This window comes from Pipistrellus hanaki (assembly GCF_964339955.1).
Source record: "Pipistrellus hanaki genome assembly, chromosome: X".
NCBI lineage: Eukaryota > Metazoa > Chordata > Mammalia > Chiroptera > Vespertilionidae > Pipistrellus > Pipistrellus hanaki.
This window is the reverse complement of record NC_140524.1, coordinates 39,424,424-39,437,570: the sequence shown is the minus strand read 5'-3', so window position 1 is coordinate 39,437,570 and position 13,147 is coordinate 39,424,424. Positions and strand designations below refer to the sequence as shown.

The 13,147-nt window shown below is 39.1% G+C and overlaps 1 protein-coding gene and 1 long non-coding RNA gene across 4 annotated transcripts in view; one reads left to right on the top strand and one right to left on the bottom strand.

Moving 5' to 3' along the window:
• The window catches only part of LOC311615093, a 629,078-nt gene that overhangs the window by 475,806 nt on the left and 140,125 nt on the right, over nucleotides 1-13,147 (top strand). The window lies entirely within an intron of this gene.
• The window catches only part of IL13RA2 (interleukin 13 receptor subunit alpha 2), a 110,754-nt gene that overhangs the window by 7,664 nt on the left and 89,943 nt on the right, over nucleotides 1-13,147 (bottom strand). For all 3 annotated transcript variants that reach the window (XM_084870293.1, XM_084870292.1, XM_084870294.1), the window contains 5 exons: nucleotides 11,071-11,222; nucleotides 9,338-9,491; nucleotides 6,590-6,710; nucleotides 3,001-3,185; nucleotides 1,244-1,389 (listed from right to left, as the gene is read on the bottom strand). In XM_084870293.1, the coding sequence (XP_084726419.1) occupies nucleotides 1,244-1,389; nucleotides 3,001-3,185; nucleotides 6,590-6,710; nucleotides 9,338-9,491; nucleotides 11,071-11,222 (758 nt within the window). The remainder of the gene's footprint in view (nucleotides 1-1,243; nucleotides 1,390-3,000; nucleotides 3,186-6,589; nucleotides 6,711-9,337; nucleotides 9,492-11,070; nucleotides 11,223-13,147) is intronic.

Below are 13,147 nucleotides of genomic sequence, written 5' to 3'. Positions count from 1 at the left end.
GTTCAGTTTATTTGTATATTACCCTTTTATTATATAAGATAATGGAACACATGCAGTAAAGGGCATGTGTGACAGGACAAAATTTCTGGGGTAGCTTTGGTGTTTATAACACCCAGTATTTGGATTGTTGTCAATTTTCCCAGATTCCATGAACTGGAAAATGCTGCATACACAGAATTAGAAAAAGACAGCCATCATGTGAATGTTGTTTCTATGGAAACTAAAAAATTTATACACATGAAACTCCCCACCACCACCACCACACCCTGCTTTATTCTTATTTTAGTTAACTGCTATAAGACCTGTGTAGCAGTGCTCAGGGTTTGGCATGAAACTACCCTTGCAGACATGAGAACACAAGGTGGATGATCTCAAAGGGAAAAAAAAATTACTGAAGCAATTACTTTAATTTTACATTTCAAAGAGCTGAAGAGTGTTTCTCATAAAAAATAACAGCTTTGCTTTTATTGTAACTTTTTCTCTGGTTAAAGTGGACTGGGAATAAGATCTAGATTTTAGTTCTAGCTGTGTAATTTGACTGTAAAACAATTCACTTCCTTGGGACTTGTAAATCAATTCAACTCCATTTTTCTCATGTTTATTAAATAAATTGATTAGAACTAATGCCTCACCTAATCTCTACCATCCTCTAAATTGGAAACCAATGAATAAAATTAACATATAACAATATGGGGCTAAAGGCATCATCAACATATTGTTGATGCTGGAGGGTAATCAGTCTTCAAACATTGCCTACTTCCCCAGTTAGTCTCTCTTCCTTGATACAAGCAATTCTCAGGAAGCACAATTAAACTCTAATTTTGACCTTATGGGTATTCCTCAAGAAGAGATTCTTATGTTTATTTTCTTTCTTTCTTTCTTTCTTTCTTTCTTTCTTTCTTTCTTTCTTTCTTTCTTTCTTTCTTTATTTCTTCCTGAGATCTCTTCATAATCCAACTTTTTCATGTACTTGGCAACTTTAATTTATTGACACATTATTGAAAATAAGTGACTGGATTATATCTAAGGTCTTATGTAGCTTTGAAATTGGTATGATTGATTATACTTTCAGATAGCAAAAGTCTTTCTTTTGTCCACTGGATGATTTGAATTTTTGGAAATTAAAATAATATAAACATCACATTCTATTCATCATGTGGCTATCAATTGATTGGTTTCATATTTGCTATTTTATTTAAAAGGCTAAATTTATGATTCTCCAAAATAAATATAATGTTCATACCATCCAAGTAGTATCATCTTCTGTGAACTTAATTTCATAAATGAAACAGTTTGCTGGAATGGGTCCCTTAGGTATGTTCCAATCCAGGTTAATATCCTCTGACTTCTCCACAATAATATTAAGATAGTCTGGTGGCAAAGGTTTAACTGAAAAGCAAAAGGAAACCATTTCAACATGGAGGTTACTAAAGTTTAGTAGTAGCACTTATTAAAGCAAATAAACCAGCTATTGAGGGGAGCTCTCCCTGTCCCCACCTGTTGCCAGGGCTATATGGTTTTTTTGCAATGTCACAAGAAAAAGAATTTCCTGAGACTCACATAGTCAAATGAGTGGAATTTATTTGTGTGGAGTTAAATCCCTGAGTTTCCAAGGTCCCATTTCCTTCTATCCTGCCAAAGAAAGGGTCCAGCTGTGCCTTTAGCAGGGCTAGAATTAAAGCTTTGCTCAGAGTTTCCATTCTATATTTACACAGTCTAACCCAGCATCAGGCTGGGTTAGTTTGTGTTCTGAACTACAGTATATCAGTCCCTTGCATATGGGGTCTGCAAAACCACATGGCTATGGAGGGAGCATGGGTAGGAGCAAAGCCAGAAGATCCAAGAAAGCCAGAGAGCCAAGGCTGCCAAGAGCATGAACTCCTTTGTCTTGGGATTATGTATCTCCATATTTTTGTTCATTTGCATTGGCTCCACCCCCAACTCATTGTAGTGACCAGGTGTGGTGAGCTGGGGGAAGCTGGCAAGGATTATTTGTTCTAAATCCTTTCCATGTCCCACTGTCTCTGTATGGCATTGCAAACATTTATTTGCCAAACCTTTACTCTTCCCATCTTCCTGTGAATTGTTTTCCTTCCCTTTGAAGCCCCAGACCCTTAACCCCTTCTTCTTAGCTCAGGACAGCATATAAGCCTCAATTGCCTTATTGTCTTTGGGCCTCTCATATCTTTGTGAGGTTCTCATACATATATAATTAAATTTGTTTCTTTCCATGTAAATCTGTCTTATATCAATTTAATTATAACACCAATTAAAGAACCTAGAATGGTAGAGGAAAAATTTTTATCCCCTACAGCGCCATTAGAAACAACTTCTACAATCATAGAAACAACACAAACATAGCTAATTTATTTAGAGTTTATGATGTCTCAGTCACTGAACCAGAGATGTTATATCATAAATTCATTCATATTTCACAATAAATCTATGAGGTAGTCCTTTATTATCCTAATTTTACTGATGAGAAAATTAAATAGAAGTTAAAAGTATCTTGCCCAAGGTCATATAGCTAAAAAGTGGTAAATCCAAGATTCAGACCACAGTGTGGCTGACTCTAGAAGCTGTCATTGTTGTAACTGTTAGATATAAGAACCCAGACTCAGAAAATATCCAAATATATGCTTATTGAGATCTGGAACTAAGTAATTCCATAATTACTCCATCACTAACACTAGACAATAATACTGTATAGCAGACCAACCCTTTGAAGCTGGGTAGTAGATTGTGAGTTCTAAATAAAAATGACACTTTATCCATCATTCAATCACTTATCTTCCATACTTTTATATTTAATAAGAGTTTCCTTGATTGCTTTGTTGGCCCTCATTTTTCTGGCTTTGCATTTTAGTAGGTATCTATCTTTAAATCTCTATCTCTATCAACTTTATCTCCATCTATATCTCTCTATGTCTATCTCTTCTCTTCCAAGTGGTTGTAAATGGCTCAAACTAGAAACATTTTGAAGTTGTTTGTTTACATCACCTATATTTTGAAGCTGAAAAATGAAATAGCTGGGTCTGATAAGCTGTGATTTTGATGATCCATTAACACAGATGTAGAAATTTTTATAGTCTGGTTCCTCCAAATAGGGAAACCTGCATCCAATATTTTTTCCATTATCCTCAATGTAATCAGAACACTGTAATGCATGGTCCAAGCCATCATACCTGTAAAGGGAAGTTTTGTAAGAATTGTTTTACTGATATCTTCTGATATTGTGGTGTCCAATTTTCAATTATCTTGAGTTACTAAGTGAATTAAAAATCACTTAACATGCAATGTTTGTTGAGTACCAACTATGTATCAGATCCTATGATAAATGCTAAGGATTCCACAGTAAGGAAAGCAGACATAGCCCATGATTTCATGGAGCTTACAATCTGATGGGAACCTTCACAAAACATCAAAGAAAAGGCAAGTTTATGTTGATTTACCAACAGGATTTGTGAATCAAAGAGTAAGATTTCTATTAAGAAAACCAGAAATTTATATAATTCTGGATTATACTTTTTTATTATTATAGTTGGATTATAATATTATCTTAGTTTCAGATATACATCATAAATTCAACATTTGTATACCTTACAAAATGATAATCACAATAAGTCTAATAACCGTCTGTCACCATGCAAAGTTATTACAATTATTGACTATATTCTCTGTATAGTACACTACATTTCTGTGGCTTATTTATTTTATAGCTGGAAGTTTGTACCTCTTTTTCCCCTTCACTTTTTTTCACCATTCTCCAAGCCTCTTCTCTTCTGGCAACCTTTATGTACTATTGGTGAAATTGTAAGTTGGTGCAAACAGTGTGTAAAACATTATGGAGGTTCCTCAAAAAAAATTAAAACTATAACTACCATATGACTCACCAATTTGCACTTCTGGATATTTATACAAAGAAAATAAAACACTAATTTGAAAAGATGTCTGCACCCTATGTTCATTGAAGCATTATTTGCAATAGACAAGCTTTGGTAGCAACCTAGGTGTCTATCAATAGATGAATGGATAAAGATGTGATATATATAAATATTACTCAGCAATAAAAAGGGATGAAATTTTGTGATTTGCAGCAAAACTTATGCTAAATGATACTTCCTTTTTTATATTGTACATTTGAAGAAAGATTTACAAAATATTGTTATCTATACCAATAAAAGAATAATATGCTAATTAGACCAGGCATCTTTTGGACTATCTTCCGGACATTCTTCTGGACAAAGCCACAGTGGTGGGGCTGAGGCAGAGGCAGCTAGGAGGATCTGATTGGCAGGGGAAAGCATTTAGGACAATCAGGCAGGCAGGCAGAGGTGGTTAGGGGTGATCAGGCAGGCAGGCAGAGGTGGTTAGGGGTGATCAAGCAGGCAGGCAGAGGTGGTTAGGGGTGATCAGGCAGGCAAGGGGGAAGTTAGAGGTATCAGGCATGCTGGTGGAGTGGTTAGGGGTGATCAGACTGGCAGGCAGGCAAGCAGTAGGGAGCCAGCAGTCCTGGATTGCAAGAGGCATGTCTGACTGCTAGTTTAGGGCTGATCCAGCAAAGATCAGGCCTAAACTGATAGTTGGACATCCCTCAAAGGGTCCTGAATTGGAGAAGGTTCAGGCTGAGCTGAGGGGCCCTCTTCCCCCCTTCAAGAATTTTGTGCACCGGGCCTCTAGTTTTTAATAAAGTAAATGAAAATTCTCTGAGGATATAATACATACATATCAAGAGATAAACCTCAGGTCCTAGCCAGTTTGGTTCAGTGGATAGAACATTAACCTGTAGACCAAAGGGTCCCTGGTTTGATTCCTGTAAAGGGCATGTACGTGGTTGCAGACTCCTTCCTGGCCAGGGTCCTGGTCAGGACACATGAAGGAGACAACCAATTGATATGTTTCTCTAACACCAATGTTTCTCTCTTTCCTTTTCTCTTCCACTCTCCCTAAAAATCAATAAGAAAAATATCCTCAGGTGAGGATGAGAGAGAGAGAGAGAGAGAGAGAGAGAGAGAGAGAGAGAGAGAGAGATTAACATCAGAAAAGCCAGAGCCTGGTCAGTGTGGCTCAGTGGTTGAGTGTCAACCTATGAACCAGGAGGTCACAGTTCAATTCCAGGCCAGGGTTCGATTCCCAGTGAGGGCATATGCCTGGGTTGCAGGTTTGATCCCTAGTGAGGGGCATGCAGGAGGCAGCCAATCATGATTCTCTCTTATCATTGATGTTTCTATCTCTCCCTCTCCCTTCTTCTCTGAAATCAATAAAAATATATTTTTAAAAAATTCAACAATAAAGATTTTTTTTAAAAGTTTGTAAACGAGAGAGCCAGAGGTCATTCCAGATAGCAATGCACATAAGATATAAAGGAACATAACATTAGGGGATGGTGATTGTTTGGGAGGAGATTGACCAAAGAACTTGTATACAGATATATTAATACATAACCTGTAGTGGAGGCCTGGGATGGGAGGGGGAAAATTGGGGGCAGGTTATTAAGGGGTCAATGGGAGATAAAAGGAGACATATGTAATACTTTCAATAATATTTTTTTTTCTTAAAAAAAGAGCATGTGTAGTAGATGGGTCTACTCTAAATGGAAAGGAACATTCACAGTGGTGATAGTAGAAAGAGATGCTGGAAAGGCAGTGATACAGTGAGGAAGAGACTTGAATAGCAGTTTAGATTTTATACTGGAGGCAATGAGTAGCCATTGGAATAAAAGAGTGGCATATGCATATTGCAGTATAGGAAGATAAATTTGGCTACAAGGTGCAGAATGAATGGGAAGGGAGAGGTTGGCAGCAGAGGGACCATCATTTGGGGTGCTATGGCAATCATGCAGATTTGGGATGAGGTGAGCCTAAAGTAGTGTTCTTACAAAGAGACAGAAAGTAAAGGACAGATATATGACCTTGCAAAGGAGTTTCAGGATATGATCAGTGTTATCATGAAATAACTAAGGAATGAAGGAGATAGAAGATTCAAGCTGGCTCTAAGTCAAATCTCAGGGATGGTTACCAAAGATGAGAAAGTCAGAAAAAAAAATCCAGTCTTAATAGGTACTTGCTTTTTCAAAAACATGTCAATTTGTTTAGATTATAACTCCCATCTATCTCAAGAATACAAAATTTAATCTAGTATAGAAACAGTGATTGCATTCCTTATATCACCCATAGAGTACCTTCCAGAAGCCACAGCGTAAACCTACTTACTCCCATTTAAAACCCCAACCAGCCCAGCTGGTATGGCTCAGTGGTCGAATATTGACCTATAAACCTAGGGTTTGATTACCAGTCTGGGCAGGGAGGGGCTGGGGGACACATGCCCAGGTTGAGAGCATGCAGGAGGCAGCTGATTAATGATTATCTCTCATCAGTGATGTTTCTATCTCTTTCTCCCTCTCCCTTCTTCTCTGAAATTAATAAAAATATTTAAAAAATAAATAAAACCTAAATAATTGTAAAAAAACACTTCATAAATACAGCACTAAAAAATATAATGATTTAAGTAAAAATATACTTACTCATACTATGGATTAACTTTAATTGATATTTTCCTAATATGAAATTCTTATTATAAAAATACTTACCAGTAAAACAAGTAGTAATTGGTATCAAAGTTGGCATCCATACCAAGTTTCCAAGAGCACAGTAAATATTCCCAGTTGTAATATATACAATCCATATCCTGAATTTTAGTTTCCAGATTTCCTAAGGAATAAATGAACTGTGAATGCTTGAAAGGTATGGTGCTGAATCGTTTTGGAAATCACTGTATAATTTTATTTCATTTCCTTTGACCTCTCCATTTCATTTAGCAATCAGCATACTCAAGAATATTTCAAAGGGGCCCTTTGCGCTATCTTCACTGACATCATGTTCCAGTTCTTGGTTGGATTTACTTTTGGCAACCTGATTTTAATGTATCTGGCTCAAAATTATGTCATGTTAAACCTGGCTAAAAACTTGAAGAAATTAAAAAAGACATGGATGCCAAGAAGAAATCTCCTAGTTCATGAGGCCAGCTCCAGCACTGGCTCCAGGAAATCCTGACTCTACTCTTCTCCAGGGTCTTTTTACATCTGAACCAAAGTTTCTGTCTTCTGTCCAGTTTCAGCCTTTGCTTGAATCACAAATGGGGCCACAAGGTAAGAACTGTGCTTACTTTCCCAACACCCTCACCAATTCCCTTCCTCCTTCTAGCACCTTGGGAAGTCCTAAGACTGGAATTATAGTGCTAGATTAGTAAACATGATCTTTAATTAGCTGTGTCTCCCTTATTCTTTGGGATTTTTCACGGCCTTTTAAAAAAAAAAAAATCAGTGAGTTTTGTATAGCTGATCAGATATAAATAATGGTACTTCACAGGTTAGCAATTATAAGGGTGTTTAAACATTTGGTACTAAATTGTGTTATTTCAGGGTCACTAAAATTAAAATCTAGAAGCCAGTTCCTGGTAAATTATCATTTATTCTATACTGTTCTCAGTATAACTGACATATATAATTCTATAGTTGCTAATTTAACTAATAAATCAATTTGCTACTCATCAACTGAGAAACTATATTCTGAGAACTCCATCAGGAATTGGAGAATCCTACATAATAAAAGAATAATATGCAAATCAACCACAACTCCACTATACCCACAAGTCACACCCACAAGCCAATCAGAGTGAGTATGCAAATTAACCCCAACCAAGATGGCTATCGCCACAGAGAGTAGGAGAGAGGCTTGGGTTTCCTCCGCAGTGGAGGAAGACAAGCTTTCCACACACGCTGGTTGGCCCAGGCCTCCACTCAAGGATACAAAGTTCCAATTTTAGGAGATAAATCCCAAGAAAAATAGTGGCAGCCACAAAGCTGGAGAGAGTAGGCTAGGGTTGCCCATGGCAACAGAGGAAGCCAAGCTTCCCACCTGCCCTGGCCAGCCTAAGCCTCCACTCCAGGCTACAAAGTTTCAATTATAGAAGATAAACATATCCCAGATACCAGGGCCTCTGCTTGGGTTGCTGGGGGCGGGGGGGGCGGGTGGGAGGACATGGCTAGCATGCAAACCACCACAGGCCCCTTGCCCAGGACACCCCATACCCCAAGGGAACCCCTACTCTGATCTGGGACACACTTCAGGGAAAAATAGCTGGCCCGCATCCATGCACCAGGCCTCTATCCTATCTAATAAAATATTAATATGCATATTGACCATCACTCCAACACACAAGATCAAGATAGCTGCCCCCATGTGGTCAAAGATGGCCACCACACGATGGCCAGCAAGGGAGGGCAATTGGGAGAAATCAAGCCTGCAGGGGAGGGCAGTTAAGGGTGATCAGGCCAGCAGAGGAGGGAAGTTAGGGCTAAACAGGCTGGCAGGGAAGCAGTTAGACATCAATCAGGCTGGCAGGGCAGTGGTTAGGGGGTGATCAGGCTGGCAAGCAGAAGCCGTTAGGGGCAATCAGGAAGGCAGGCAGGCGAGCAGTTGGGAGTCAGCAGTCCTGGATTGTGAGAGGGATTCCAGAATGGAGAAGGTGCAGGATGGGCTGAGGGACACCCCCCACCCCACTGCTGCCCGTGCACGAATTTAGTGCACTGAGCCTCTAGTTAAAAAATAATGGCCTATGTCCACAGTAGACTTCATTGTTTAGTATGCATGTTTTTTCTTAATGATGCATTTGATCTGGCTCTTTTTTCTCAAAAGAATCATACGTATTTTAAGGGATTATAGATGCATTTGACATTACATGATGGGTAAGTGACAAGTTGTCTATAAAGAATATTTTATGCCTTTTCACATTAAGAGAAATGTTTCAACATTATAACTGTAGTCATTCTCACAAGAAAACTTTTTTGCTGTAATCAGAAATTATCATTGTAACTTGTCAAATGTATAATGAGTTCATTTGAAAAAATTAAACAAAAATGTTTTAATACATCATTTTTAGAAAAAAAGAATATTTCAAAGGGAAGTTGTTGGAAATCACTTCACTGTCAAAGGGGCTCACAAAATAAAAAATCTTTGAGGGCTCATTTACTAGTGTAAGTACTATTATAAGCATACACACAAGAACTAAGCATATACACATTTGGCAAATGCTCACATACACGTTTATTAATATGACACCAAAACTGAGAATATTAGCCTGATAAGTTGTTGGTTTTGCCAAATGTGATTACTAATATAAAGAATTAAAAAGGCCAATCACACACTCCTAAGAAGGATTCTATTTTGTGCCACACTCTCAACTGTACATGTAATCTCATGTATAAGAGTTAAAGGACTTTTTCTCTATATGGATTGTTCTGACAGTATTAAATATGAAAGGAGAGCTTTGTTTTAACCTTGAGGTGATGTCCAATATCTAGCTTCTGACCATGAACTCTGAACTTCAGATCCATTTGTGCATTGCCCTTGTAGAACTGTATGTATCTTTGCTTCAACGCCTTTGTTAAGATCAAACCCATCTTTGTAAAGGAGATTCTTAGTGATGATGGTCTGATAAAAAGATGAGACAAAGTCAAGCTTAGAAACAGTGATGGTATCATAAGCCACATTAATAAGGTTAATAGGGCATTAATAATCTGAAGAGTTTCAATATCTATAAAATTCAACATGATTATGTGATACAAAGTCTTCGTTATATTTCTGGCAGAAATCACTTCAGTATATTATTTGAAGAGATCATTTGAATCTTAATATCATTCAAAAAACAAACAAAAAAACTGGAAGAGAAAAAAAGGCTCTATGGCAGATTTTGAGCTTTAAGCAACTTGAAATCAACAGATACTTTTCACATACTATATACATATTAGATGGCAAATGATTTATATCTTTAAAATGTCATATAAATTCTTCAGAAATAATATAAAATAAAATATTGTGGTTAACTGGAGAAAGCAAGACAAATTGTGAGCTCCTAGGTTAAAATCATATATAATTAATCCTTGTATTCCTGATATCTAGCAGAGTGCCTGATACAAAAAGTTGCCCAGTAAATGATTTGAATTGCCCCTTGAAACTACCTAGCTGAATTAGAAAGTAACATAATTCCTTTTACAACAGATTCCTGTACAACAGAAATCTTTAAAGGAACATGCTTGACTATGTAAATAGTTAATATTTTAACTTACTACACTATATGCAAAGAACCATGTTCTGTTCTGTGGAGTAAGTACAGAGATAAATAAGGCTTGATTCCCACAGAATAAAATCTCACAGTTGAGTAGCATATATAAAACCCATATACAGGTATATAAGTAACTATGAAATATGATAAAATATATAAGTACTTTTCAAGTTCATATTCCATGGAACCAAGTATTTTTCTATATACTTCCAATGGTAGTCTTAATACTGGATGGGGTGAAAATAGATGTGGCAAGAAGCACAGTAGACAGCAGCAACCATGGTGGCTTGTTATCCTATATAATAAAAGGTTAATATGGCCGAAACCGGTTTGGCTCAATGGATAGATCGTCGGCTTGGGGACTGAAAGGTACCAGGTTCAATTCCGGTCAAGGGCATGTACCTTGGTTGCAGGCATATCCCCAGTAGGGGGTTTGCAAGAGGCAGCTGATCGATGACTCTCTTTAATCGATGTTTCTAACTCTCTATCTCTCTCCCTTCTTCTCTGTACAAAATCAATAAAATATATATTTTTTAAAAAGTTTAATATGCAAATTGACTCTATCAGGGAATGACTGGTCGCTATGATGCACACTGACCAGCAGGGGGCAGACACTCAATGCAAGAGCTTCCCCTGGTGCTCAGTGCTGGAGCTTCCCCCAGGACTCATGGCTGGCAAGCACAGCAGTGGTGGCGGGAGCCTCTCTTGCCTCCTTGGCAGCACTAAGGTTCCCTTGGGAGATGTCTAACTGCTAGGAGGACATCCCCCGAGAGGTCCCTGGCTGAGGAACCCCTCCTCCCCCCGCTGCCAGTTCACAAATGTTGTGCACTGGACATCTAGTATCTTAATAATAGCTATTGAGATACAGGAATTAGAGTGGACACTGACATAAGGAATCATAAGAAAACTAATAATTGCTCTGATATCACAAATGCATGCTTTACTTACCCTCCAGTTTTCACTGTCGATGTTTCGGTATTTTAATTCATATTCCACTGTGTGTTCCTCACAATTATCCAGAAACACTGGAGGTTGCCATTGCAAATAGAGATAACCTAAATATCCAGGATCCACTATCTCAAAATCCTCAGGAGGGTTAACTGAAATAAAATTAAAATATTTTTACTTTTTCCCCTGTATATAATGACAAAGATTGTTAAATCTAGATTACTTCTATATGTCCATCAACTGATGAATGGGTAAATAAACTGTGGTTCATCTATAAAATGGATACACGCTACACTATGAAGAACCTTGCAAACATAAAGCTAAATGAAATAAATTACTACAAAAGATCTTATATTACATGATTCCCTTTATATAAAATACCCAGAATAGGCAAATCCACTGACACAGAAAACAGATTTGTGGTTGCCAGGAGCTGGAGAAGAAGAATGAGGCATGACTGCTGAATGGATATGAGTTTTCTTTTGGGGGTGATGTAAATATTCTAGAATTTGATACTAGTGGATGTTACACAACTTTGTGAATATACTAAAATCCACAGAACAATGCACTTTAAAAGTGAGAGTTTTATGCTATGTAAATTATATCTTGCCCAGCCAGTGTGACTCAGTGGTTGAACCATGAACCAGGAAGTCATAGTTCTATTACCAGTCTGGGCACATGCCCAGGTTGTGGGCTCAATCCCCAGTGGGGAGCATGTAGGTGGCAGCTGATCAATGATTCTCTCTCCTCCTCCCTTCCTCTCTGAAATCAATAAAAACATCTATAATAATAAAAGCATAATATGCTCATTAGACCAGATGACTTTCCAGAGCAGCCAGGACTGCAAGGGAAGCCCGGGTCACAGGAGCCTGCCAGCGGCCAGAAGGAAGCTCCAAGACCCAGGTGCCAGAGGGAATCCTGGGTCCCAGGTGCCAGAGGGAAGGCAGTGCTGGCAGCTGGGGGAAGGAAGGCCTACTCTTGCACGATTTTTGTGCATTAAGCCTCTAGTCTTTTAGAAAATTATATCTCAATAGAGCAGTTTAAAAATCTGGATTACTGCTATATAGTTATCCCCTCTTTCAGAAATCTCATATGCAAAATGTGATTTTGCCTAGCTAGGTACTAAGTTTTCACAGAAACAAAAATTTCAACACAGAGTTATCTCTATGATCATATAGATCATAATTTGGTCTAGGATGTGAACACTTTATTACATAAATCTCTCTAATAACAAGAACCAAAAAGTATTAATTCAGTGTATACTATATCCATATAACATCATGGCATATACAAAATAGGAATCCTATCTAATAAAACAGTAATATGCAAATTGACCATCACTCTAAGATACAAGATGGCTGCCCCCATGTGGTCAAAGTTGGCTGCCCCCATGTGGACACAGGATGGCTACCACAAGATGGTGTGCAGGGGAGGGCAATTGTGGGCAGTTAGGAGTGACCAGGCCAGCAGAGGAGGGCAGTTGGGGGAGACCAGGTCAGCAAGGGAGGGCAGTTGCAGGGGACTGGGCCAGCAGAAGAGGGAAGTTCAGAGGAACCCAGACCTTCAGGGGAGGGCATTTGGGGGGACCAAGCCTGCAGGGGAAGGCATTGGGGGGAGCAGGACAGCAGATGAGATCAGTTGAGGGAAACCAGTCCTGCAGGGGAGGACAGTGGGGGAGACCCAGACCTGCAGGGGAGGGCAATTAGGGGTGACCAGGCCAACAGGGGAGGGCTATTGGGGGGAGCAAGGCCTGCAGGAAAGGGCAGTTGTGGTCAATCAGGCCAGCAGGAAGGGCTGTTAGAGGTGACCAGGCAAGCAGGGGAGGGCTGTTGGGGGGGACCAGGACAGCAGGGGAGGGCAGTTGGGGGGGACTAAGCCTGCAGAAGAAGGCAGTTGGGGGTGACGAGGCCTGCAAGGGAGGAGAGTTAGGTGTTACCAGACTGGCAGGGGAGGGCAGTTAGGGGTGATCCTGGTGGATCGGGCCTAAACGAGCCGTCAGACTTTCCTAAAGATTGAAGAGGGTGCAGGCTGGGCTGAGGGACACAGCCCCACCCCCCCACCCCCCGCAGTGCACGAA